The sequence below is a fragment of the Typopeltis vanoorti genome, chromosome 20 (assembly GCF_054136105.1).
Source record: "Typopeltis vanoorti isolate ZY-2024b chromosome 20, IOZ_Tvanoo_1.0, whole genome shotgun sequence".
NCBI lineage: Eukaryota > Metazoa > Arthropoda > Arachnida > Uropygi > Thelyphonidae > Typopeltis > Typopeltis vanoorti.
In genome coordinates, this window is record NC_143568.1 from 26,526,014 (window position 1) to 26,548,309 (window position 22,296).

At 35.9% G+C, this 22,296-nt stretch overlaps 1 protein-coding gene across 1 annotated transcript in view; it reads right to left on the reverse strand.

The window, feature by feature from the left end:
• LOC150095293 (uncharacterized) overlaps positions 1-22,296 on the reverse strand; it is a 590,931-nt gene that overhangs the window by 503,068 nt on the left and 65,567 nt on the right. Inside the window, exons 7-9 of the mRNA XM_090410639.1 lie at positions 19,974-20,106; positions 6,156-6,290; positions 352-455 (exon numbers count right to left, since the gene is read on the reverse strand). Of these exons, the coding sequence (XP_090266765.1) occupies positions 352-455; positions 6,156-6,290; positions 19,974-20,106 (372 nt within the window). The remainder of the gene's footprint in view (positions 1-351; positions 456-6,155; positions 6,291-19,973; positions 20,107-22,296) is intronic.

Genomic DNA, 22,296 nt, shown 5'->3' on the forward strand with positions numbered 1-22,296 from the left:
AAACTTAAGGAGCTAAACAAGTCCATCAGGAGCAGAATGTATAAACAATTGCATTATATGCAGAATATAAAGAGACTCACAGCCTTTACAGTAAACATATGTGGCTATCACAAACTGAACTAACCAGGATAGGTGTACTTCTATAATATCTTCTCTTTTCAATCGTATTGCTATACAGCAACTAGAACTGCTCACTATTGCAACTAGTTTAGAGAGAACTTCTCAGTTGACTATAGAGTGCATTTGAACAAATTTATAAAACTGATTTCATCTTACCCAAAAGAGTGATGCTTAAATAAACTTATTAAACAAAAATAAATAAATAAATAAAATAAAGATCATAATATTTACCTATATATGTTTTTCTTGAAATCATTATAACTTGCATACATAACTAAAGAGCCATAACCAACTCCCAAAGAAAAGAAAGACTGTTCACATGCTCTGTACCATACCTGGAAGTAATAAAATTATCTAAACAAATCATGAAGAAAACAAAATTCCTAATACAATTATTAACAACAGTAAAAAAAATCATGATGTTCAAAAAAATTTCTATGGTTTTAGGTGACAGTTGGTATCAATACCAGAAAAATAAGGCTTTATAGACTTTATAAAATAGCAGAGATCATTTGTGACAGTCCAAAGAGTTAAACATAGTCGAGAAATGTAGAATATTTTCTGCTATTGACCTAGGAGATTGTCACACATGCAGAATTTTCTATCAAGAAGAGATATATGTGAAATTACAAAGCAGCATCTCGGGAGTGGTGATTAAGGTATTAGAGAAATTGGTTAATAGAGAAAAATTGAAAGAACACATACTAAGAATGAATAGAAGCAGAATACCTAAACAAATTCTAAATTACCACCCAAAAGGTACTCGATGCAGAGTAAGACCCTTAAAAAGATGGAATTGAGTCTGGAACAGGCCACTTGGCCTATAAGCCTGGAAAGGAAGAAGAAGAAGAAGAAATTGGTGAAAGACAGAATTCAGGACTGGGCAGATATGAATGTGATACTCTATAAGAGATAGCATGGCTTTGTGAAGGGCAGATCTTGCCTTAGTAATCTGTTTACTTTTTATAAGCAAGTGACAATGGAGCTAATTAACAAAAATGGCTAATCAGTGATATTGCTAGACTTTGCAAAAGCATTTGACAAGATTCTACTAGAACCCTATGGCATAAATTGGAACAAATGGGGATAGATATGAATCTGGTGATTTGGATTAGAGGATGGCCGATGTACAGATATCAAAGAGCGGCTTATGGAGGAGTTGAGTCCAGGAGAAGGAAAGTGACCAGTAGTGTACAACAGGGCTCAGTACTTGGTCCTCTTTTGTTAACTTTGTATATCAACGATATAGGAAATGATTTAACAGGGGAAATATTCAGTCGTTTACTGACAAGTGTAAGGTGATGCATTTTGGAAAGAGATCAGAAGCAGTGTACTATATTGATAAAACTGAACTGCAGAAAACAGATGCCAGGGACTTGGGTGTGATTGTGGACAGCAAGTTGAAGTTTAGACAGCATGTTGCAAAGGTAACCAAAACAGCATGGTTACATGGTTGTTGAACACACTAACAAGCAGAGATAGCAAGGTTACTGTTCCCCTATACAAAGCTTTAATAAGGCCACATCTGGACTACTGCACATGGATCTCGACTCCAGGATTCTGTAGAAATGAAAGATTTCTAGAGAGAATCCAGTGGCGAGTGACAAAGATTGTGACAGCTCTGTGGAGTGCTCTCTATGAGAATATATTGACAGTCTCTTCCTCTTCCTGACCAATGACCCTTCCAAATACACAGTGAAAATAGTAGAGGGCCCACTAGGCAATTCTGACCACAACCTAGTGCTCATTTCCTCCCCAATGCAACAATGCTTACACAGCCACTCCCATACAAGAATAGTTTGGCATTATAACAGTGCCAAGTGGGACAGCCTCCGAACTCATAACCAAAGTAATCCTCACTGGCATGGAATCATACATTCCACACAGTACTCTGACCTGCCATTCCCTAACTAAACCCTGGTTTTCCAAAAGATACGCCAAGGCTGTGCAAATGAAAAACCAAACATACCATTACTGGCCCAAATCAAGAACCCCATCCTATTTTAGATATATCCAAGCTTATATCCAAGCCCGAAATAAATGCAAAAAAAAACAAAAAAAAACAATCAATGTTTCCAAAACAGAGTTCGAAAGACCAAAAAGTAATGAAATTAGCAGCCTGTCCAAATGGCAGCCAAGCCTTTTGGTCTCTTGCCAAAGCAATCAGCCATAACTTCTGCCCAACACCTCTATCACATCCAGATGGCTCCATTGCATCATCTCCTACAAAAAAGGCTAATCTCCTGACCTCACACTTTGCCTACAATGCATGCACAATAGACAATGACAGATGTCCCCCAACCATTCCAGATGCACAGCATATAATGCTCCCCCATATCCTTTGACCGGAAAGAGATCAGCAAAAAACAGTCTAAATTAAACACAAAAAAGTATCCTGGCCCTGATGGCATTCCTCCAATTGTCCTGAAGGTTTGTGTACCAGAACTGTCTCCTGTCCTATGTTGCTTATATATACTGTCTTACTCCACTGGTAACTATCCCGCAGCCTGGAAATTGGCCTATATTCAACTCATTCCCAAAAAAAGGGGTGACAAGTCACTGCCATCTAACTACTTCCCCATCTCGCTCACCTCAGCCCTGTCTAAAGAAATGGAAAAAATCATCAATTCCCAACTCCTACACTACCTTGAAGCTACCTGTCTAATAAATGATTACCAGTATGGATTCCGTCACTGCCAATCAACAAGAGATCTGCTCACATATGTCACCCATCTCTGGTCAAATACCATGTAGAAGTTTGGCAAATCTCAAGCGGTTGGACTTGAGATTAGGCACAAGGGCTTACTAAGCAAGCTACCATTGTTTGGTCTATCTCAAGACCTCTATAACTGGATTGTCAGCTTTCTTTCAGGATGCTCACTATGTGTGGTGGTGGATGGCTCCTTATCCTCTCACCATTCAACTAATGCTGGAGTTCCTCAAGGTTCTGTCCTCTCACCAACCCTCCTCCTACTATATATCAATGACCTACTTCAGCTTACCTCCAACCCAATACACAGATTTGCAGATGACAGCACATTGCATTCCTCCCTTTTTTTGATAAACCTTACTCCACACAACTCACCTCAACCTACAGATCAGCAACCACCAGTGCCCTTAATTCAGACCTCCAAGACATCCTCCAATGGGGGTTCAGATAACTCAGTCAATTTCAATGCAAATAAAACCCAGTACTGTCTCATTACTCATAAAAAAAAGAACCAGTTTCTCCCAGTATTATTTTTGACAATACCCAAATTTCCAGATAATCTGAGATTTCTATTCTTGGATTTACCCTGACATCAAGCCTCTCCTGGCAGCACAAACACATAAGAACCATTGCATCCTCAGCTTCTAAAAAACTAGGATTTCTCTTTTGCTCAAGACATTACTTGACCCCTGAATAGCTATTAACCTTATACAAATCACAAATCCACCCAACCAACCAACCAATACTGCTCCTACGTATAGGGTGACGACTTCAAGTTGCTCGACTCCATACAGAGGAGAGCAATCAGACTTATTAATGGCCCAGCTCTTACCAACTCACTCCCCCCACTTTCACACAGATGATTGGTCTCTGCACTGTGTCTTCTACAAATATTTCCATGGAAAATGTTCATCCAAAATAGCATCAATAATTCCCCCACTTGGTACTAAGTGGGGGAATTATTGATTTGGAACATGTGCAGCTGCTGCTCAACATCCCCATACCTTGAAAACCACAGAACAAGTTTCTTTTTTTCCTCATTCGTCCCTGCAACTGCTATACTATGAAACAGTCTTCCTCTTGATGTGTTCCCTAGGGAATACAATCTACAGTCATTCAAATCTAATGTGAACAAGTACCTTCTTTCCCAACCCATACACAGTACTATAGGTTGATTTACCAACCTCTCATGTATGGGCTAAACACAGAAAAGTCTACAGACTTCAAAAATTAACTGATAGACAAAAAAAGAAGACACGTGATGGAAGCATTTAAGGTATTAAAGGGCTTTTATAGGATTGGCACTGAACACTTTTTTCAGTACATGGTAAGCAAGTAGAGAATAAGAAGTCACCAGTAGAAGTTATGTAAGAGTATTGTTAGCAAGGGTGTTAGGTTTTTTGACTAGATTTTTTGCTTGAAGCGTGGTGAATGGGTTGCCAGAGGTGGTTGCCGGTGCTTCATCAGTGAATGAGTTAAAGGAAGGTACTATGGAAGGTATTATGTGAATGATGGCTAGGTGTAAATAATAGATCTCCCAAAATGAGTCTTTGACTCCATGGAGGTACTTGTATAATAATAATAATTTTTTCTATTCATTCACCATTTAAAATGGTGAATAGAAGACACAAGTTATCCATACCAGATCAGGTCACCCGGGTCAACAAGGACTGTGTTTGGTGCTATAGCTCCTAGGCATCAGGCAATAATGGTTACAGGGCACAGACTCTTTTGCTTGGTAACTAGGGCAAAGAACTCAAATGTGACCAGAAAAAAGAAGGAAATTAAAACAAAAGAAACGGAATATATCTGAAAACAAGAGGATTATGCAAGTTTATTATGAATCAAATACAGCATCAAGAGTATACCAAAACGAATGTACGAAATCTGGAAACAGAAATTATCTGATACAAGAGTTAATGAGCAGTAATTAATGGATGAATGAAGATTTATTGTAAGAAATAAAGTTTTCAGTGACAATGAACATGAAGAAATGCAAAAACAGATTGTCAGAGAATCTCAGCAAGATCACTCAAATGCGAACAAATGCAGAACACCAGAGGAAAGACAGCACCTACCAACCTGAAACAAAGCTGAAGACAAGATCTAGCTGCGATACTGAACATTAACTTGGTAATAGAAATAATTCCTACAAAAACAACTGGAGAAACAAATCAGATTATGTACAGTGCTGCAGTTGAAGTTAAAAGAAAACTTGGTTATATAATAAAATAGATGAATAAAAAGAAACCCTAATGGAAATTACATTTGGAATCAAACAAAAACAAACTTTGAGCAGATGTTAGCAGAATTTAAAGAATTTAAATTCTTTTAAATGTAAAGAATTTAAAACAAGGAAAACTAAAGCAAAAAAAAAGATCAAAAGCAGTTTAATAAAGCAGTGCAACCTTGAAAAAAAAAAAAACATCAATAACTGAAGTATCAGAAGAATTAAAACAAAATCAAAATACTGGATATGAAGAAAGATTAAGGAGATGCAATCTTCAGAGCCTTATAGATAAGAAGAGTGAGAGGGAACATAACGGGAGAGCACAAGTTGGTAAAGGGTTATGACCAGTTAATGTGGAAGAGATTTTTCACAGAATGGAGGGAAGCAGGAATAAAACAAGATGTTCATGAAAGCAGCATAAGGAAGATGTGAGAAAGGGAGTGAGAAGCAGATTTTTTGTTGTATGATAGTTGGATGAAACTGATTTACGCCACCTAAAAGAGTGGTAAATGTAGAAACACCGAATAAGTTTAAGGAATCTGATGAGTATGTGTCAGACAGTAGAGCCATCTAGAATGCCTTTGTAAAAGTCTGATGAAGATGATGATAATAAAAATTATAAACAGTTGAAATTAAATTCCCAAAACTGCTAAATCCAATTCGAAACCCACTGACTAGTGAAAAAAAACTGCAAGAGACAACTTTAACACATTACATAATTTTCATAAAACTTTCAAAAAACCACATTACTCCATGTTTTGAAGCAATGGAAGACTGACTTGACCATACACTTACTGGGAAATTTACTCATGTGAACGAAATTTAGAGCAAAGTTTAGGTTGTTTTCAACTAACCCACCTATTCCATCATGTTATCTCATGACCATAGTTTTTATTACTTTGCAGCTTTAAATGAAATAGAATAAAATCTTTCTCTACTAATTCTTGGCAATTTATATTTATGAAAACAATATATATATATATTCTATTCACCTAAATGCCTACCTTGAATATATTTTAGATATTCAGTTTAGATATTCAGCTTTATGATTACTTTTCACAAATAATGACATAAAAGTTTACAGATTGAACATACCTGTATCTCTAAAAGTTTATTCCACTGTGGCTTAAAAAAATATATAATTCCATCAACAGAACCTTCTTCCATCAGTGCAACTATCAGCAAAGCAACAAGCACAGTATATGGAAAAATGGCAGTAAAATAAGAGACCTGAAATTAAAATTTACAGTCCCAAATGTTTAAAAGAGCAATGCAATTAAGTAAAAATTACTACAAATCAATAGAAAACACACACACACCCATATATCAAACAAATAAAAATGGCTGAAAATGTCAAGCACAAACCATAATCTGAAATGCCACATTATTAATGTATTCCCTCATCATCATGCTTGTCAAGGATTTAAGCCTGGAATAGCCTTGTCTGGCCTAAGAAGTCATCGTTTTCTTTTTCCTAATGGTTTGTAAGTTAAGGTTTGTTTTGGTAATCTTTCTGTTTTCATTCTTTCAATATGTTCTCCATCATCATCATCAAATTCCTGCCATGTACCCTCAAGGAGTGTACAGGATATGATAGTACTATATGAAAAATTTACATCATTACTAACTTCCTATCTACAATTTTTCTAGAAATCAGTCTGTTACTTGTCAAGACTCCAACATCATCAGATCTTATATTTCTATCACCTAAGACACTTTTTACTGTATCAATCCACCTATATCTTGGTCGTCCTGGGTCGTTTTCCTGCCAACCTTGCAGAGAATGCTTGATTTGCTAATCTTTAATCACCCATTCTGTATATGACCATACCACCTGAGATAGCTCTGCTAATACAGTCCTGGATGCTGACAATATAAAGTTCTTACTTAATATCCCCATTTTTAATATGATATTGCCATTGATGCCATCTGTTCAACTTTTTATCAGGACTCTCATATCTATAGTCTTTAGTCTTTGGTCAAGTGTTTTACTTCTGACCCCCAGCTCTCTGATCCATAAGTTAAAACTGGTTTGAACACTATCTTGTATACAGTAATTTCTCTCTTATTCCATATAAATTTATTCAACTGACTCCTACCATACCAGCTTTGCTGATTCTGTTGTCTATTTCCATGTTTAATTTACTCTCTTCACTAAAAATCGTGCCTAAGTAGCTAAAATGTTTTATTTGTTCCACAGGTTCTCCATTCGCAATGCAGTTTTTCAATGCTTCTGCCTATTTTTATTATCTTTGTCTTGTTATTGCTGACCTTCATACCATATCTATTACAACAGTTATTCAATTTAGTCAGGGAATCTTGCAGACTTGTAGCAGATTTATTTAGAAGTATAACATCGTCTGCATAAAGCAAACAACTGACAACTGATATTCATATAACATCTCCAATTTTGATATCAGTTTAATACCACTTTCCTTAATAATGTGATCCATATATATATAATGCATAACAGATGGGATAATATATATCATTGTCTGACACCAGATTTAACATTAAACCATCTTCCTGTAATTCCTTCAATTCTAACTTACAACTCAAATAAAGACTAAGCATTGCTTGATATAATGCCCTATTGACACCATATAACTGTAGTGTATTGAATAACTTCTCTCTCTTGGCACCATGTTCACATGCCTTTTCCAGATCTACAAAACTTAAATACAGATCTTTGTTATATTCGGATGATTTCTCAACTATTTATCGTAAAGTGAAGATCTCATCTGACAGCCTCTATTTGGCCTGAATTCAGCTTGTTCTTCACCAAGCGTTCCTGTACAATCCTTCTCAACTGTTTCTCAAGTATACTTGCATAAATTTTACCAGGAACACTCAGTAGGGAAATACATTTTTATTTCGATTTTTATATATGGTGCTATGAGAGCTCTACTCCAATCATCGGAAATTCATCCCTCTGTCCAGGCCTTCTGAACTATGCAGTGCTGCCACTGTAAAACTTTTATACCGTCATACTTCAGCATTTCTGGTCTAATATCATATATTCCTGCTGCCTTTCCACATTTCAAGCATTTGATGGCTTTTTCTACTTGAAGTATAGATATGTATTCCTGAATGTATGCCTGGTGAGTGTTTTTAGTAATTACTCCATACTTCAAGGATATCTTTTTCTCCAGTTTTCATGTCACCTTTATCATCTCTAATTCCTTTTACAACATTCTTTCCTCCATTTCTGAGCTTCTTCAACAACCTCCAGAATATCTTGCCACCCTCTTGATATTTATTTTCTATGTTCTTACCAGTCTTCCCATGACTTTACACAGTGTTTAGCTTTCTTACATTTGTCTCTGTATTCTCTAAGAGCATCGGCTGACTTATTTGCCAGGAACCTTTGATATGCTTTCTTCTTTTCCTTCACTGCTTCTCTAACTTCCTGTGTCCACCATGAAGTTCTGATTTTTCTATCCTTGTAGACAATCTTACCACGTGCCTCTCTGGCTGAATCAATCAATGGTTTCTTCAAGACTTGCCATTGAATCTCCAAAATTTGGTTCCTGTTCTCAAATACTTTGATTTTTTCTTCAATAACCTTTGTGTATGTTAGTCTACGGTTCACATCTGAGAGCTGCTCAACTTTCATTTGTTTTAAAACTTTCTTAAATGTTCTGCCTTTCAAATCAATTTTATCCTGCTCAAGACTAAATAGTGATCACTTCCAATTTCAAATCCTCTGTTCACTCTGGTGTCCTGCACCAGGGAGAAAACATCACTATCAACAATAACATAGTCAATGAGACTTTACTTATTCCTTGCCTCTTCTCTTCATGTGTGAATTTGTGCACATTTTTATGTTGGAACATGGTGTTAGTAATAACCAGTCCTTGTCCCATTCCAAGAGGGAAAGGTTAGCAAAAAAAACAAGTGTTTTCTGCCATTTTGGCAGGAAAAAGACCCAGAGGAAAAACCAAGATATAGGTGGATTGATACCGTAAAATGTTCCTTAGAAGACAGAAATATAAGATCTCGTAATGTTGAAGCCTCAATAGATAACAGACTGATTTGGAATAAAATTGTTGATAGGAAGTCGGTAATGATGAAAGATTATCATGTAGTACTATCACAATATTCTCAACATCCCTTGAGGGTACATGTCAGGAATTTGATGATGATGGTTTTGCATTAGCAGCACAAATGAATATTTCTTTTGAAGTTATTTCCCATATCATTTATGTACAACATTTCATGTATTTTTTTGGGGTGCTTAAGGGTCAAAGCTGTATAACTGAGAGGAGACCTCCACATAGCCTTTAAAGGAATGCGGAGAACCGACCAGGGCTTCTGACCTAATGTCCAATCCTCACCTTCTCGTGGTGCACCCTGTTGGGTATCTACCTGGATACTGAATGAACGAGGATGGGCTGGCAATTTGGGATTTAGCCAACCAAATTGAATTCTTATTGGCTTAAACCAAAATACAAAATGATGGCACAACATAACAAAATTTCATTCTGGCTGGGGCGTCGCCTGGTTAAACAAGATCCCCGTTGTTTTCGCCAGGGAACCAGGGTAAACAGCGAAAAGTCAGCTACTGGAACCCTAAATCACACCCCAACTCAATATCGCCAGAGTTCAAGATTGATACCATCAACATAAGAAGCCTGAATAGCAAAGAAATGGAGTTAGCTCAGGAATTAGATAAGTACCAGATCGATATAATAGGGGTGACTGAAACAAAAAAGACAAAAACTTGTGAAATCTTTCTGAGCAATAAATACAAAATGTTATATTCAGGCAATGATAATCAAGGAAAAGGAGAAGCCATAGTATTCAATACAAAATAGGAGGCTAATCTTCTTGAATGGCAGGCAGTCTTAAGTAGAGTGGCATGAGCAACTATCAGAATGGGGAACTGGACAATGAGACTTATTTGTGCCTATGAAGGCTTTACTAAGGTAGAAGTAGAAGAATTTTTTGAGGCTCTAGAGAAACCTACTGACACAATGAAAAAGGAAAAGTTGGACCTTGTTGGGGATCTAAATAACAGAGTAAGAAGTGATTGTGAGACATACAAAATTATTTTGGGAAAATTTGGAGAAAGAGCAAAGTTAATAATAATATCAAATATTTGTTGGATTTCTTTTCAGGACATGGACTGGTTATTACTAACACCATGTTCCAACATAAAAATGTGCGCAAATTCACAAAAGTCTCATTGATTATGTTATTGTTGATAGTGATGTTTTCTCCTTGGTGAGGGACACCAGAGTGTACAGAGGATTTGAAATTGGAAGTGATCACTATTTAGTCTTGAGCAGGATAAAATTGAATTTCATATCGAAAAGAATAACATTTAAGAAAGTTCTAAAGCGAATAAAAGTTGAGATGCTCTCAAATATGAACTGTAGACTAAAATACACAAAGATTATTGAAGAAAAAATGAAAGAGTTTGAGAACAGGAACCAAACCTTGGAGATTCAGTGGCAAACTTTGAAGAAAACCCCGATTGATTCAGCCAGAGAGGCACGTGGTGATGTTGTCTGCAAGGATAGAAAAATCAAAACTCCATGATAGACAAAGGAAGTAAAAGAGGCAATGAAGGAAAAGAAGAAAGCATATCGAAAGTTCCCGTCAAATAAGTCAGCTTGTGCTCTTAGAGAATACAGAGACAAATGCAAGAAAGACTAAACACTGTGTAAAACTAGCTAAACAAAAGTCATGGGAGGACTTTGGCAAGAACATAGAAAATAAATATCAAGAAGGTGGTAAAATATTCTGGAGGTTGTTGAAGAAGCTCAGTAATAAAGGAAAGGATGCTGTAAAAGGAATTAGAAATGAAAAAGGTGACGTGAAAACCGGAGAAAAATATATCCTTGAAGAATGGAGTAATTACTTCGAAAAATTGCTAAATGAAACAAGCAGTTATAAAACAAGCAGTGGTAAAAAACACTCAACAGGCAAACAGTCAGGAATACATATCCGTACTCGAAGTAGAAAAAGCCATCAAAGGTTTGAAATGTGGAAAAGAGTAGATGATATTTGACCAGAAATGCTGAAGTATGGTGGTATAAAAGTCTTACAGTGGTTGCACTGAATAGTTCAGAAGGCGTGGACAGAGGGACGAATTCCCGATGATTGGAGTAGAGCTCTCATAGTAGCCATATATAGAAAGGAAAATAAAACTGAATGTGAGAATTACAGAGGTATTTCCCTACTGAGTGTTCCTGGTAAGATTTATGCTAGTATACTTGAGAAACGGTTGAGAAGAATTGTGGAAGACAATCTTGGTGAAGAACAAGCTGGATTCAAGCCAAATAGAAGCTGTCAGGATCAGATCTTCACTTTACGATAAATAGTTGAGAAATCATGTGAATATAACAAAGATCTGTATTTAAGTTTTGTAGATCTGGAAAAGGCGCCAAGAGAGAGAAGTTATTCAATACACTACAGTTATATGTTGTCAATAGGGCATTATATCAAGCAATACTTAGTCTTTATTTGAGTTGTAAGTTAGAATTGAAGGAATTACAGGAAGATGGTTTAATGTTAAATCTGGTGTGAGACAAGGATGTACATTATCCCCTCTGTTATTCATTATCTATATGGATCACATTATGAAGGAAAGTGGTATTAAACATGATATCAAAATTGGAGATGTTAATGTCAGCGCTTTGCTTTACACGGATGATGTTATACTTCTAAATAAATCTGCTACAAGTATGCAAGATTCCCTGACTAAATTGAATAACTGTTGTAATAGATATGGTATGAAGGTCAGCAATATAAAGAAAAAGACAATGAACATAGGCAGAATCATTAAAAATGTCAACTACATTGTGAATGGAAAACCTGAAACAAGTAAAACATTTCAGCCACTTAGGCACAATTTTTAGTGAAGATGGTAAATTAAATATGGAAACAGACAACAGAATTAACAAAGCTGATATGGTAGGAAGTTAATTGAATAAATTCATATGGAATAAGAGAGAAATCAGTCAGAACAAATTAGCTGTATACACGACAGTGTTTAAACCAGTTTTAACTTATATATCTGAGAGCTGGGTCAGAAGTAAGCACTTAACCAAAGACTAGAGACTGCAGATATGAGAGTCCTGTGAAAGATTAGTGGCGTGAACAGATGGCATCAATGGCAATATCATGTTAAAAAAGAGGATATTAGGAAAGCACTTGACATTGTCAGCATCCAGGAATGGGTTAGCAGAGCTAATCTCAGATGGTATGGTCACTCAAACAGAATGGGCAAGGAAAGATTAGCAAATGATTAATATTTAAGCAACACATTCCTTAAATATTAATCATGTCTAACCAGCGTATAAGCCTCTCAACAAGAATAAAGATTAGCAAAACAAGTGTTCTCTGCCAGGTTGGCAGGAAAACAATCCAGAGGAAGACTAAGATATAGGTGGATTGATACGGTACAAAGTGCCTTAGACGATAGAAATATAAGAGTTGATAATGTTGGAGTCTTGACAAGTAACAGACTGATTTGGAGGAAAATTTTAGATAGAAAGTTAAAAATTATGTAAATTTTTCATGTAGTACTATCATATCCTGTACATCCCTTGAGGGTACATGGCAGGAATTTGATGATGATTGCATGTATTTCCCATATGTAAGAGTGTCATTCCAATTGCACATTACTAAGGCTTTTTTAATTAATTAATAATGCAATGTTTTTTCCCTGGAGTGTCTAATGTATAACATGATGTAGCTCTCACTATTTTAATTAATCCAGTGTTGAAGTCCTACTTTGTATTCAACTATTGCTCCCAATGACGATGACCTGCAATTTTCATGTCAAAATATATGGCCTCTGAATAAATATTATTTTCTCCTTCCCTTGTGTTAATTTATGAAAGAGAGTAATCAGTGAAAAGACAAAAGAACAAGATAGTAAATAAAACACTGGTTTAAGACTAACGACTACAAATATGAACATTTTGAGCAAAAATAAAAGGAGCAAACAGATGACATCATGGAAGAATGTTAGAAATGAAGTTATCAGAAAAGAACTTGCATGATTAATATCTGAAATGTGAAAACAGTTAATCTAAGAAGGTATGGCTACTTAAATAGAAGGAGATGAAGGAATAGCAAAAAAAAATTTGAAGCTAACTTGGCTGGAATAATACCCAGACTAAGATAAAAGTGAAGATAAATATAATTTGGAGACCTCCAGAAGGATCAAAATGTAAGAAATAATAAAATCAGTGCAAGAGATACTTGATAAACAACATACCAATTTAGAAGAAAGTTGCTGACATGAAATAAGTCATCATCATCATCATCATCAAATTCCTGCCATTTACCATCAAGGTTTGTACAGGATATGACAGTACTACATGAAAAAATTACATCATTACTAACTTCCTATCTACAATTTTCCTCCAAATCAGTCTGTTACTTGTCAAGACTCCAACATTATCAGATCTTATATTTCTATCGTCTAAGGCACTTTGTACTGTATCAATCCACCTATATCTTGGTCTTCCTCTGGGTCGTTTTCCTACCAACCTGGCAGAGAACACTTGTTTTGCTAATCTTTCCTCTCCCATTCCATTTAAGTGACCATACCATCTGAGATTAGCTCTGCTAACGCATTCCTGGATGCTGACAATGTCAAGTTCTTTCCTAATATCCTCATTTTTAATATGATATTGCCATTGATGCCATCTGTTCATGCCTCTAATCTTTCTCAGGACTCTCATATCTGCGGTCTCTAGTCTTTGGTCAAGTGTTTTACTTCTGACCCAGCTCCCAGATCCATAAGTTAAAATTGGTTTGAACACTGTCTTGTATACAGCTAATTTAGTGTTCCGACTAATTTCTTTCTTATTCCATATGAATTTATTCAATTGACTTCCCACGATACCAGCTTTGCTGATTCTGTTGTCTATTTCCACACTTAGTTTACCATCTTCAGTAAAAATTGTGCCTAAGTAGCTGAAATGTTTTACTTGTTCCACAGGTTCTCCATTCACAACACAGTTGACATTTTCAATGATTCTGCCTATTTTCATTGTCTTTGTCTTTTTATTGCTGACCTTCATACCATATCTATTACAACAGCTATTCAATTTAGTCAGAGAATCTTGCAGACTTGTAGCGGATTTATTTAGAAGTATAACATCATCCGCATAAAGCAAAGAGCTGACATTAACATCTCCAATTTTGATATCAGGTTTAATACCACATTCCTTCATAATGTGATCCATATAGATAATGAATAAAAGAGGGGATAATGTACATCCTTGTCTCACACCAGATTTAACATTAAACCATCTTCCTGTACTTCCTTCAATTCTAACTGCTGACTCACAACTCAAATAAAGACTAAGTATTGCTTGATATAATGCCCCATTGACACCATATAACTGCAGCGTATTGAATAGCTTCTCTCTTGGCACCTTGTCATATGCCTTTTCCAAATCGACAAAACTTAAATACAGATCTTTGTTATATTCCCATGCTTTCTCGACTATTTGTCGTAAAGTGAAGATCTGATCCTGACAGCCTCTATTTGGCCTGAATCCAGCTTGTTCTTCACCAAGCTTTTCTTCCACAATTCTTCTCACCGTTTCTCAAGTATACTTGCATAGATCTTGCCAGGAACACTCAGTAGGGAAATACCTCTGTAATTCTCACATTCAGTTTTATTTCCCTTTTTATATATGGGTACTATGAGAGCTCTACTCCAATCATCGGGAATTCGTCCCTCTGTCCAGGCTTTCTGAACTATGCAGTGCAGCCACTGTAAGACTCTTATACCACCATACTTCAGCATTTCTGGTCGAATATCATCTACTCCTGCTGCCTTTCCACATTTCAAGCCTTTGATGGCTTTTTCGACTTCAAGTATGGATATGTATTCCTGCCCGCATGCCTGGTCAGTGTTTTTTATCACTGTGCTGTCATCACTGCTTGTTTCATTTAGCAGTTTTTCAAAGTAATTACTCCATACTTCAAGGATATCTTTTTCTCCTGTTTTCATTTCACCTTTATCATCTCTAATTCCTTTTACAGCACTCTTTCCTCCATTCCTAAGCTTCTTCAACAACCTCCAGAATATTTTGCCACCTTCTTGATATTTATTTTCTATATTCTTGCCAAAGTCCTCCCATGACTTTTGTTTAGCTAGTTTTACACACTGTTTAGCTTTCTTACATTTGTCTCTGTATTCTGTAAGAGTAAAAGCTGACTTATTTGCCAGGAACTTTTGATATGCTTTCTTCTTTTCCTTCACTGCCTCTTTAACTTCCTGTGTCCACCAGGGAGTTCTGATTTTTTTATCCTTGCACACAACCTCACCATATGCCTCTCTGGCAGAATCAATTAATGTTTCCTTCAGAGTTTGCCACTGAATCTCCAAGGTTTGATTCCTGTTCTCAAACTCTTTCATTTTCTTTTCAATAATATTTCTGTATTTTAGTCTACAGTTCACATCTGAGAGCTGCTCAACTTTTATTCGCTTTAAAACTTTCTTACATGTTATTCTTTTCAATATGAAATTCAATTTTATCCTGCTCAAGACTAAATAGTGATCATTTCCAATTTCAAATCCTCTGTACACTCTGGTGTCCTGCACCAAGGAGAAAACATCACTATCAACAATAACATAGTCAATGAGACTTTTCTTATTCCTAGCCTCTTCTCTCCATGTGAATTTGTGCACATTTTTATGTTGGAATATGGTGTTAGTAATAACCAGTCCATGTCCTGAGCAGAAATCCAACAGATATTTGCCATTATTATTAGCTTTGCTCTTTTCTCCAAATTTTCCCAAAATATTTTTGTGTCTCACAATCATTTCCTACTCTGCTATTTAGATCCCCAACAAGGACCAACTTTTCCTTTTTCATTGTGTCAGTTGCTTTTTCTAAAGCCTCAAAAAATTCCTCCACTAAGGTTCTACTAAGGTAGAAACCTTAGTAGAACCTTCTGTGGGACCATAGGCACAAATAAGTCTCATTGTCCAGTTCCCCATTCTCATATTTGCCCACATTACTCTACTTGAGACTGACTGCCATTCAAGAAGATTAGCCTCGTATTTTGTGTTGAATACTATGGCTACTCCTTCTTTTCCTTGATTGTCATTGCCTGAATATAACATTTTGTATTTATTGCTCAGAAAGATCTCACCAGTTTTGGTCTTTTTTGTTTCAGTCACCCCTATTATGTCGATCTGGTACTTATCTAATTCCTCAGCTAGCTCCATTTCTTTGCCATTCAGGCTTCTTACGTTGATAGTACCGATCTTTAACTCTGTTGATGTTGAGTTGGGGTTTGTTTTCAGATTTGTTCCAGTAGCTGACTTTTCGCTGTTCACCCTGGTTCCCTGGCGAAAGCAACGGGGGCCTTGTTTAACCGGGCGACGCCCCAGCCGGCATGAAATTTTGTCATGTTGTACCATCATTTTTTATTTTGGTTTAACCAATAAGAATACAATTTGGTCGTCTAAATCCCAAATTGCCATGAAATAAGTCAGGAAATCATAATGATGTTAGAATGTCATAATATTAGATGATGATGGAAAAAGAGATACATTAGCCAAACTATCATGATCTGAAGACTACATCGTGACTGCATTTTTCTCTTGGATATTTTCCACAGTGGTAGGAAATTTCCAGGTAGAATGTAAAATCACAAGTCCATTTCAGTACTGGAAGCAGAAAAAGCTGTCAGAAATCTAAAATGTGAAAAGGCAGCTGAGCAGATGATATTCAACCAGAAATGTTCAAATATGGAGGCTGCTGTTCTACATATTTCAGGAAGCCTGATCAGAGGGTCAAATTCCAGATGACTGAAATAGAGCTTCACACTGTTCATCCATAAAAAAAGAAAATAAAACTCAATGTTAGATACAGAGGAATTTTCTTACTAGGTGTTTTAGTTAAGATTAATATAAGCATACTTGAGAAGAGGCTTAGAAAAATTTAGAATGAAACCTGAAAAAGACCAAGCTGGGTTCAGAAAAAATAGGAGTTCTCAGGATCAGATTTTTACAGTTGAGAAATAATGGGAATATAACAAGGATTGCTAAAAAATATCAGTTTGTTCAAAATATTAAGTCTGGATTAAATCTAGAAAATGCATGTAAGGTATCAAAGGAAAAACTGTTGAAAATGCTGCAATTATATGGTGTGTGTATAGGACTTTATATAGAGCAATACATAAACTGCACTATCTGACCAAAAATATCCAGACATCCCTTCAGTAGTGGATATGACTATATGCATCATGACATGTCTCATTCAGGTATAAAAGGAAGCACACAGTCTTGCAATCTTCACAGACAAACACTAACTATAAAATGGAGCAAACTGAAGAGCTCATTGACTTTCGATACGGTGCTATCATAGGATGCCACCTTTGCAATAACTCAGTTTGGGAAATTTCTACCCTGCTGCAGTATCCTGAACAACTATAAGTTATGTAATTGTAAAGCAGAAACACCTAGGAGAGCAACAACAGCACAATTGTAACCTGGTAAGCAACATAAAATCACAGAGCAGGACTGCCAAGTACTGAAGTGTATGGTGCCAAAAAACTCTTAATTGGTTGAGACACTCACTATTGAACTCCGAAATACCTCTGCAAGCAACACCAGCACAATTATTCATCAGGAGCTGAAGAACATGGGTTTCTATGGCCACACACACACACACACACACACACACACACACACACACACACACACACACAAAAGCCTAACATCAGCAAGAGCAATGCCAAACATCAGGTGGAGTAGTATAAAGACCACCACCACCACCATTGGACTTTGTAGCAGAGTAAATACTTTCTTCTATGGAGTAATGAATCACGCTTCACTATCTGGCTGTCCAAAGAACAAGTCTGGGTTTGGTGGATGCCAGAAGAATGCTACCTATCCAAATCTGTTGTGTCAAATCAGTGTAATGTTGGTGGAAAAGGTATCATAGTCTGGAGCTGCTTTTCATGGTTCCAGCAGCTAGTCCCCCTAGGTCCAGTGATGAGTAATCTCATCACCGCAGCATACAATGACATTCTAGACGATTCTGTTCTTCTAACTTTATGGAAATATTTGAATAAAGGCTCTTTTCTGTATCAACACAACAATGCTCCCATTCACAAAGTGAGGTCCTTGCAGGAATGGTTTAATAAGATGGGTATCAAAGAACTTGACTGACCTGCACAGAGCCTTGATCACAATCCTATCGAACACCTGTGGAATGAACTGGAAAGCCAACTGCAAGCCAGACCAAACTGCCAAACATTAGTGACCAATTTCACTAATGCTCTCTGAAAAAATGGAGGGGAATTATTGCAGTAACATACTAAAATCTAGTGGAAAACTTTCTCAGAAGACCGATTGCTGTTAGCACAGCAAAAGTTGGACCAACTCTGTATTAATGTCTTTCATATTACATTACAGAGAGAGAGAGAGTTGGGATGAGCAGGCATCCAGATATTTTTAATAAAATAATGACGGATGTACAGAAAGACTGCTGAATGTAAAATCAGGTTTTAAGACAAAGGTATATATATATATATATATATATATGCTCATTCTGCAGAAATCTAACATCTACAGGGATTATGAAAGATAGTGACATTAAGGCTGATTATCAAAATCGGTGTTATTAAAGTTAACTCTTAACTTTAAGCAAATGATATCTTCCTGACTCTTCCACTAAACTAAAGAACTCCTTTTACAAATTTGATTTAGAAATCAACAATAAAAAGATAACTACGAAAATAAGAAGAAACATGGGACACATCAACTGCATTCTTAATGGGCAGCCTATAGAGCAAGTAAAACATTTCAGCTATTTTTAATTAAAAAATTTAGTAAAGATGTTAGAATTGCAAAGATACAGATAACAAAATAAACAGGACTGATAATGGTAGAGAGACAGATGAATAAATTTCTATGAAATGAAGAAGGAGAAATTAGCCAAAACACCAAACAAACAGTATACAAGACAATGTTCAAACCCGTTTTGACTTATGCATCTGAAAACTCAATTAGAGGAAGAAAATTGTGGATAAGAAACAAAAGAATGTAGATAAGTAAGTTTTGAGAAAAATTAGGAGAAAACAGTTGGCATCAGAGGCCGAATTATATTAAAAATATACTTAACATTAGCAGCATTTAAGACTGTAGTAAGAGAGCTAATCTAAATTAAATTAATCTATATTCACTTAAATAGAATGGAAAATGGAAGGTTAACAAAACGTGTTGATGCAAGTTTGGTAGGAAAATGACCCATAGGGAGTCATTGGTGCAGAAGACAAAAAAAGATAAAAAGATGAAAGATCTGAGAATGCTGGAGACTTTACAAATAGATTAATCTGGAAAATTGTTGAGAGGAAGCTGGTAACAAAGTTATCTTAGAATTCCCTGTACCCTCCCTTCAATGATACTTATCAGGAAAGTGTGAAAATGATGAGTGTGTAAATAGAGTTAATCTAAGATAACGCTTAAACTGAATAGGAGAGGAAAGGTCAGCAAAGTAGATGCTGAACATAACAAAGTCAAGTAGAAAGGTCTTGAATATGATTAAGAACTACTATACTAGGTGAACTAATGAAATTAAGAGTGTCCTTCAATGTTCAAAATGTAACATCTGACAATATTGAAGATCTGATAAATAACAGATTAATTAAAAATAAAACTGCAGACTGTAAGCCAATAATAATGAAAACTTAGTTGCATTGGACTATCACTGTATCTGTATATCCCTTGAAATACACATTTTAGGAAATAATTATGATGAGCATCATATTTATCCTAAGTGATATTAAATTCAATAAAAAAAAGTGAAGAATTAGCTATTTATGAAGCTTAAATAATTGTTAATTTTTTACTTATTTAAGAAATAATGAAAGATTAAAAAAGCTTTTCAAAATATCTTTCAAAAGTATTATTATTAAACATACCTTTCCTAAAGTTTCTACTCCTCGCATCACAATAATGAAAACTAAGGTCCAAGATAAGAGCAAACAGAGCATCAATTTCCAGTTAATCATTGTAATTTCACCAAGCCCTTTGGACTGATGCAAAACTTCATTTCTAAAACATTAATATCGCAAAAGGTTAGCTGAAGTTTTTTGTAATATGAAAACTTTAATTTTTCAATTTAAATAATAATAATTGTAATTACTGATATTAGATCTCCATGGAATCATTGTGGGAGGGCCACATGCTCACACAAAAATTTATCATTGAACTGCCTTAAACCAATTCACAGTTTTTCAGCTATACACACTCTCAAGTAATGCATTCCACTCCTTACTACTACTATTCTCCATGCAAAGAACCTACTCTAACTCCCTTCCTTGTATCCTCCTTATATGCCTGTGTTTACCCCTATCCCCACTACTTTAAGAAAATCTTCTCCACATTAATATGGTGACAATTCATCACCAACTTACATGTCTTGATCATATCCCCCCAACCTTCTTGTATTAACAAGGTTATGCAAATTTCATTACTCAATTTTCATGTCTCACATTCCAGAGACCTGACAGTGACTTGGTGAATCTTCTCTGGATACACACACTAAGATATTCTCATTCCCATGAAAACCAGGCAAACAGATCTGCATAAACAGTACTTCATATATGGCCTGACCAAGGCCTTATATTTATACAAGGGAAGCATAACTTTTTTGCTTCTAAATGTTAAAGTACTCCTCATCATTCTCATAACTCATTGTCGTGTCCTCAATTTTAGCAATGTGATCCTGAAATTTCCACCATCACTCATTTCTTTCTCCTCCTTCAAAATTTCTGCATTCCATTCCTGCCTACTAAATTTCATGACATTATACATATTACAGCAGTTATTCACTTTAGCCAGGGAATCCTGCAGTCTTGTACTGGATTTATTTGGAAGTATAACGTCATCTCCATAAAGTAAAGAGCTGACTTGCCTACCATTCAAGATTATCCCCATATTTAGTGTTGAATACTATAGCTACTCCTTTTGACTGATTGTTATTGCCTGAATATAACATATTGTATTTATTGCTCAGAAAGACCTCACTTGTTTTTGTTTTCTTTGTTTCAGTAACTACTATTATATCAATATAGTACTCATTCAATTCTTCTGTTAGTTCCATTTCTTTTCCACTGATAGTCCTTAATGATGAAGGTATCAATTTGAATTTTGCTGATGGTAGTTGAGATTTGTTTTGAAATTTGTTGCTGTAGCTGAATTTTTTCACTGTTGTTCATTCTCTGATGGGCCTTTTTTTAACAAGTTGATCCTCCAGCCAAAATGAAATTCTGTCCTGTTGCACCATAATTTTACATTATAGTTTAAGTCAATAAGTATACAATTTGGTCAGCTTTTTGTGTTGCATCTTGTGCAACACAAAAAGGTGAGGATTAAACATTTGGTTAGGACCCAATGGGTCCTAACCAAATTATGCAGACACTTAAATTTAGGTGCATGAATAGCTCACATAACACTCGCCTATGTGCATTCCAGCTTGGTATTATGTCATGAAATTAAGGAAGACTATTTTACAGAGAAATTATCAATACAATATAAATACAAAGGTGGTTCCATAAGTTTCTGGTCTGACTAACTTTTAGAGGTGATAGAAAGAAAATAACTGTGTCACTTTTCAACATAATCTCCCTTTACTTCAACATACTTGAAATGTCCTTCTATGCAATCGAAAAAATAGTATGTACTTTTGTCTGTAAAATGGCCTAAAACTGCATCTTTCACCTCACTGTCATCTGCAAATTTTCTTCTCCGAAGGACTTTCTTCAGTTTCAAGGAGAGGTAGTAGTCACTGGGTGCTACACTTGGCCGTAGGGTGGGTGATCAATCTCCTGGAAACCACAATCCTTCACTGCAGCATTCGCAACAATAGTCACATGAACTGAAGCATTGTCATGAAGCAGACAAATATCATTACTCAGCATTCCTTGTCTCTTCTCCTTTATGGGGCAGCACAGTTTGTGCAGGAGTGAAGCACAATATTTTGCATTCACAGTGGTATTCCTTTCCTTGAAGTCAATCAAGAGAATTCTCCAGCAACCCCAAAAGCATTTTGCCATGATCTTCTTGGTAGACTGAGTGACTTTGGCTTTTTTTTAGTGGTGCTTCACCTGGTTTGCACCACTCCATGGATTCCCCTTTTGGATCATAATAAAGGACCATGGTTTCATCACCAGTGATAATGGATTTCAGCACCTCTCTGATTCCCTTGGCAAAGCTCTAAAAACTTGGGGGAACAGGTCACAC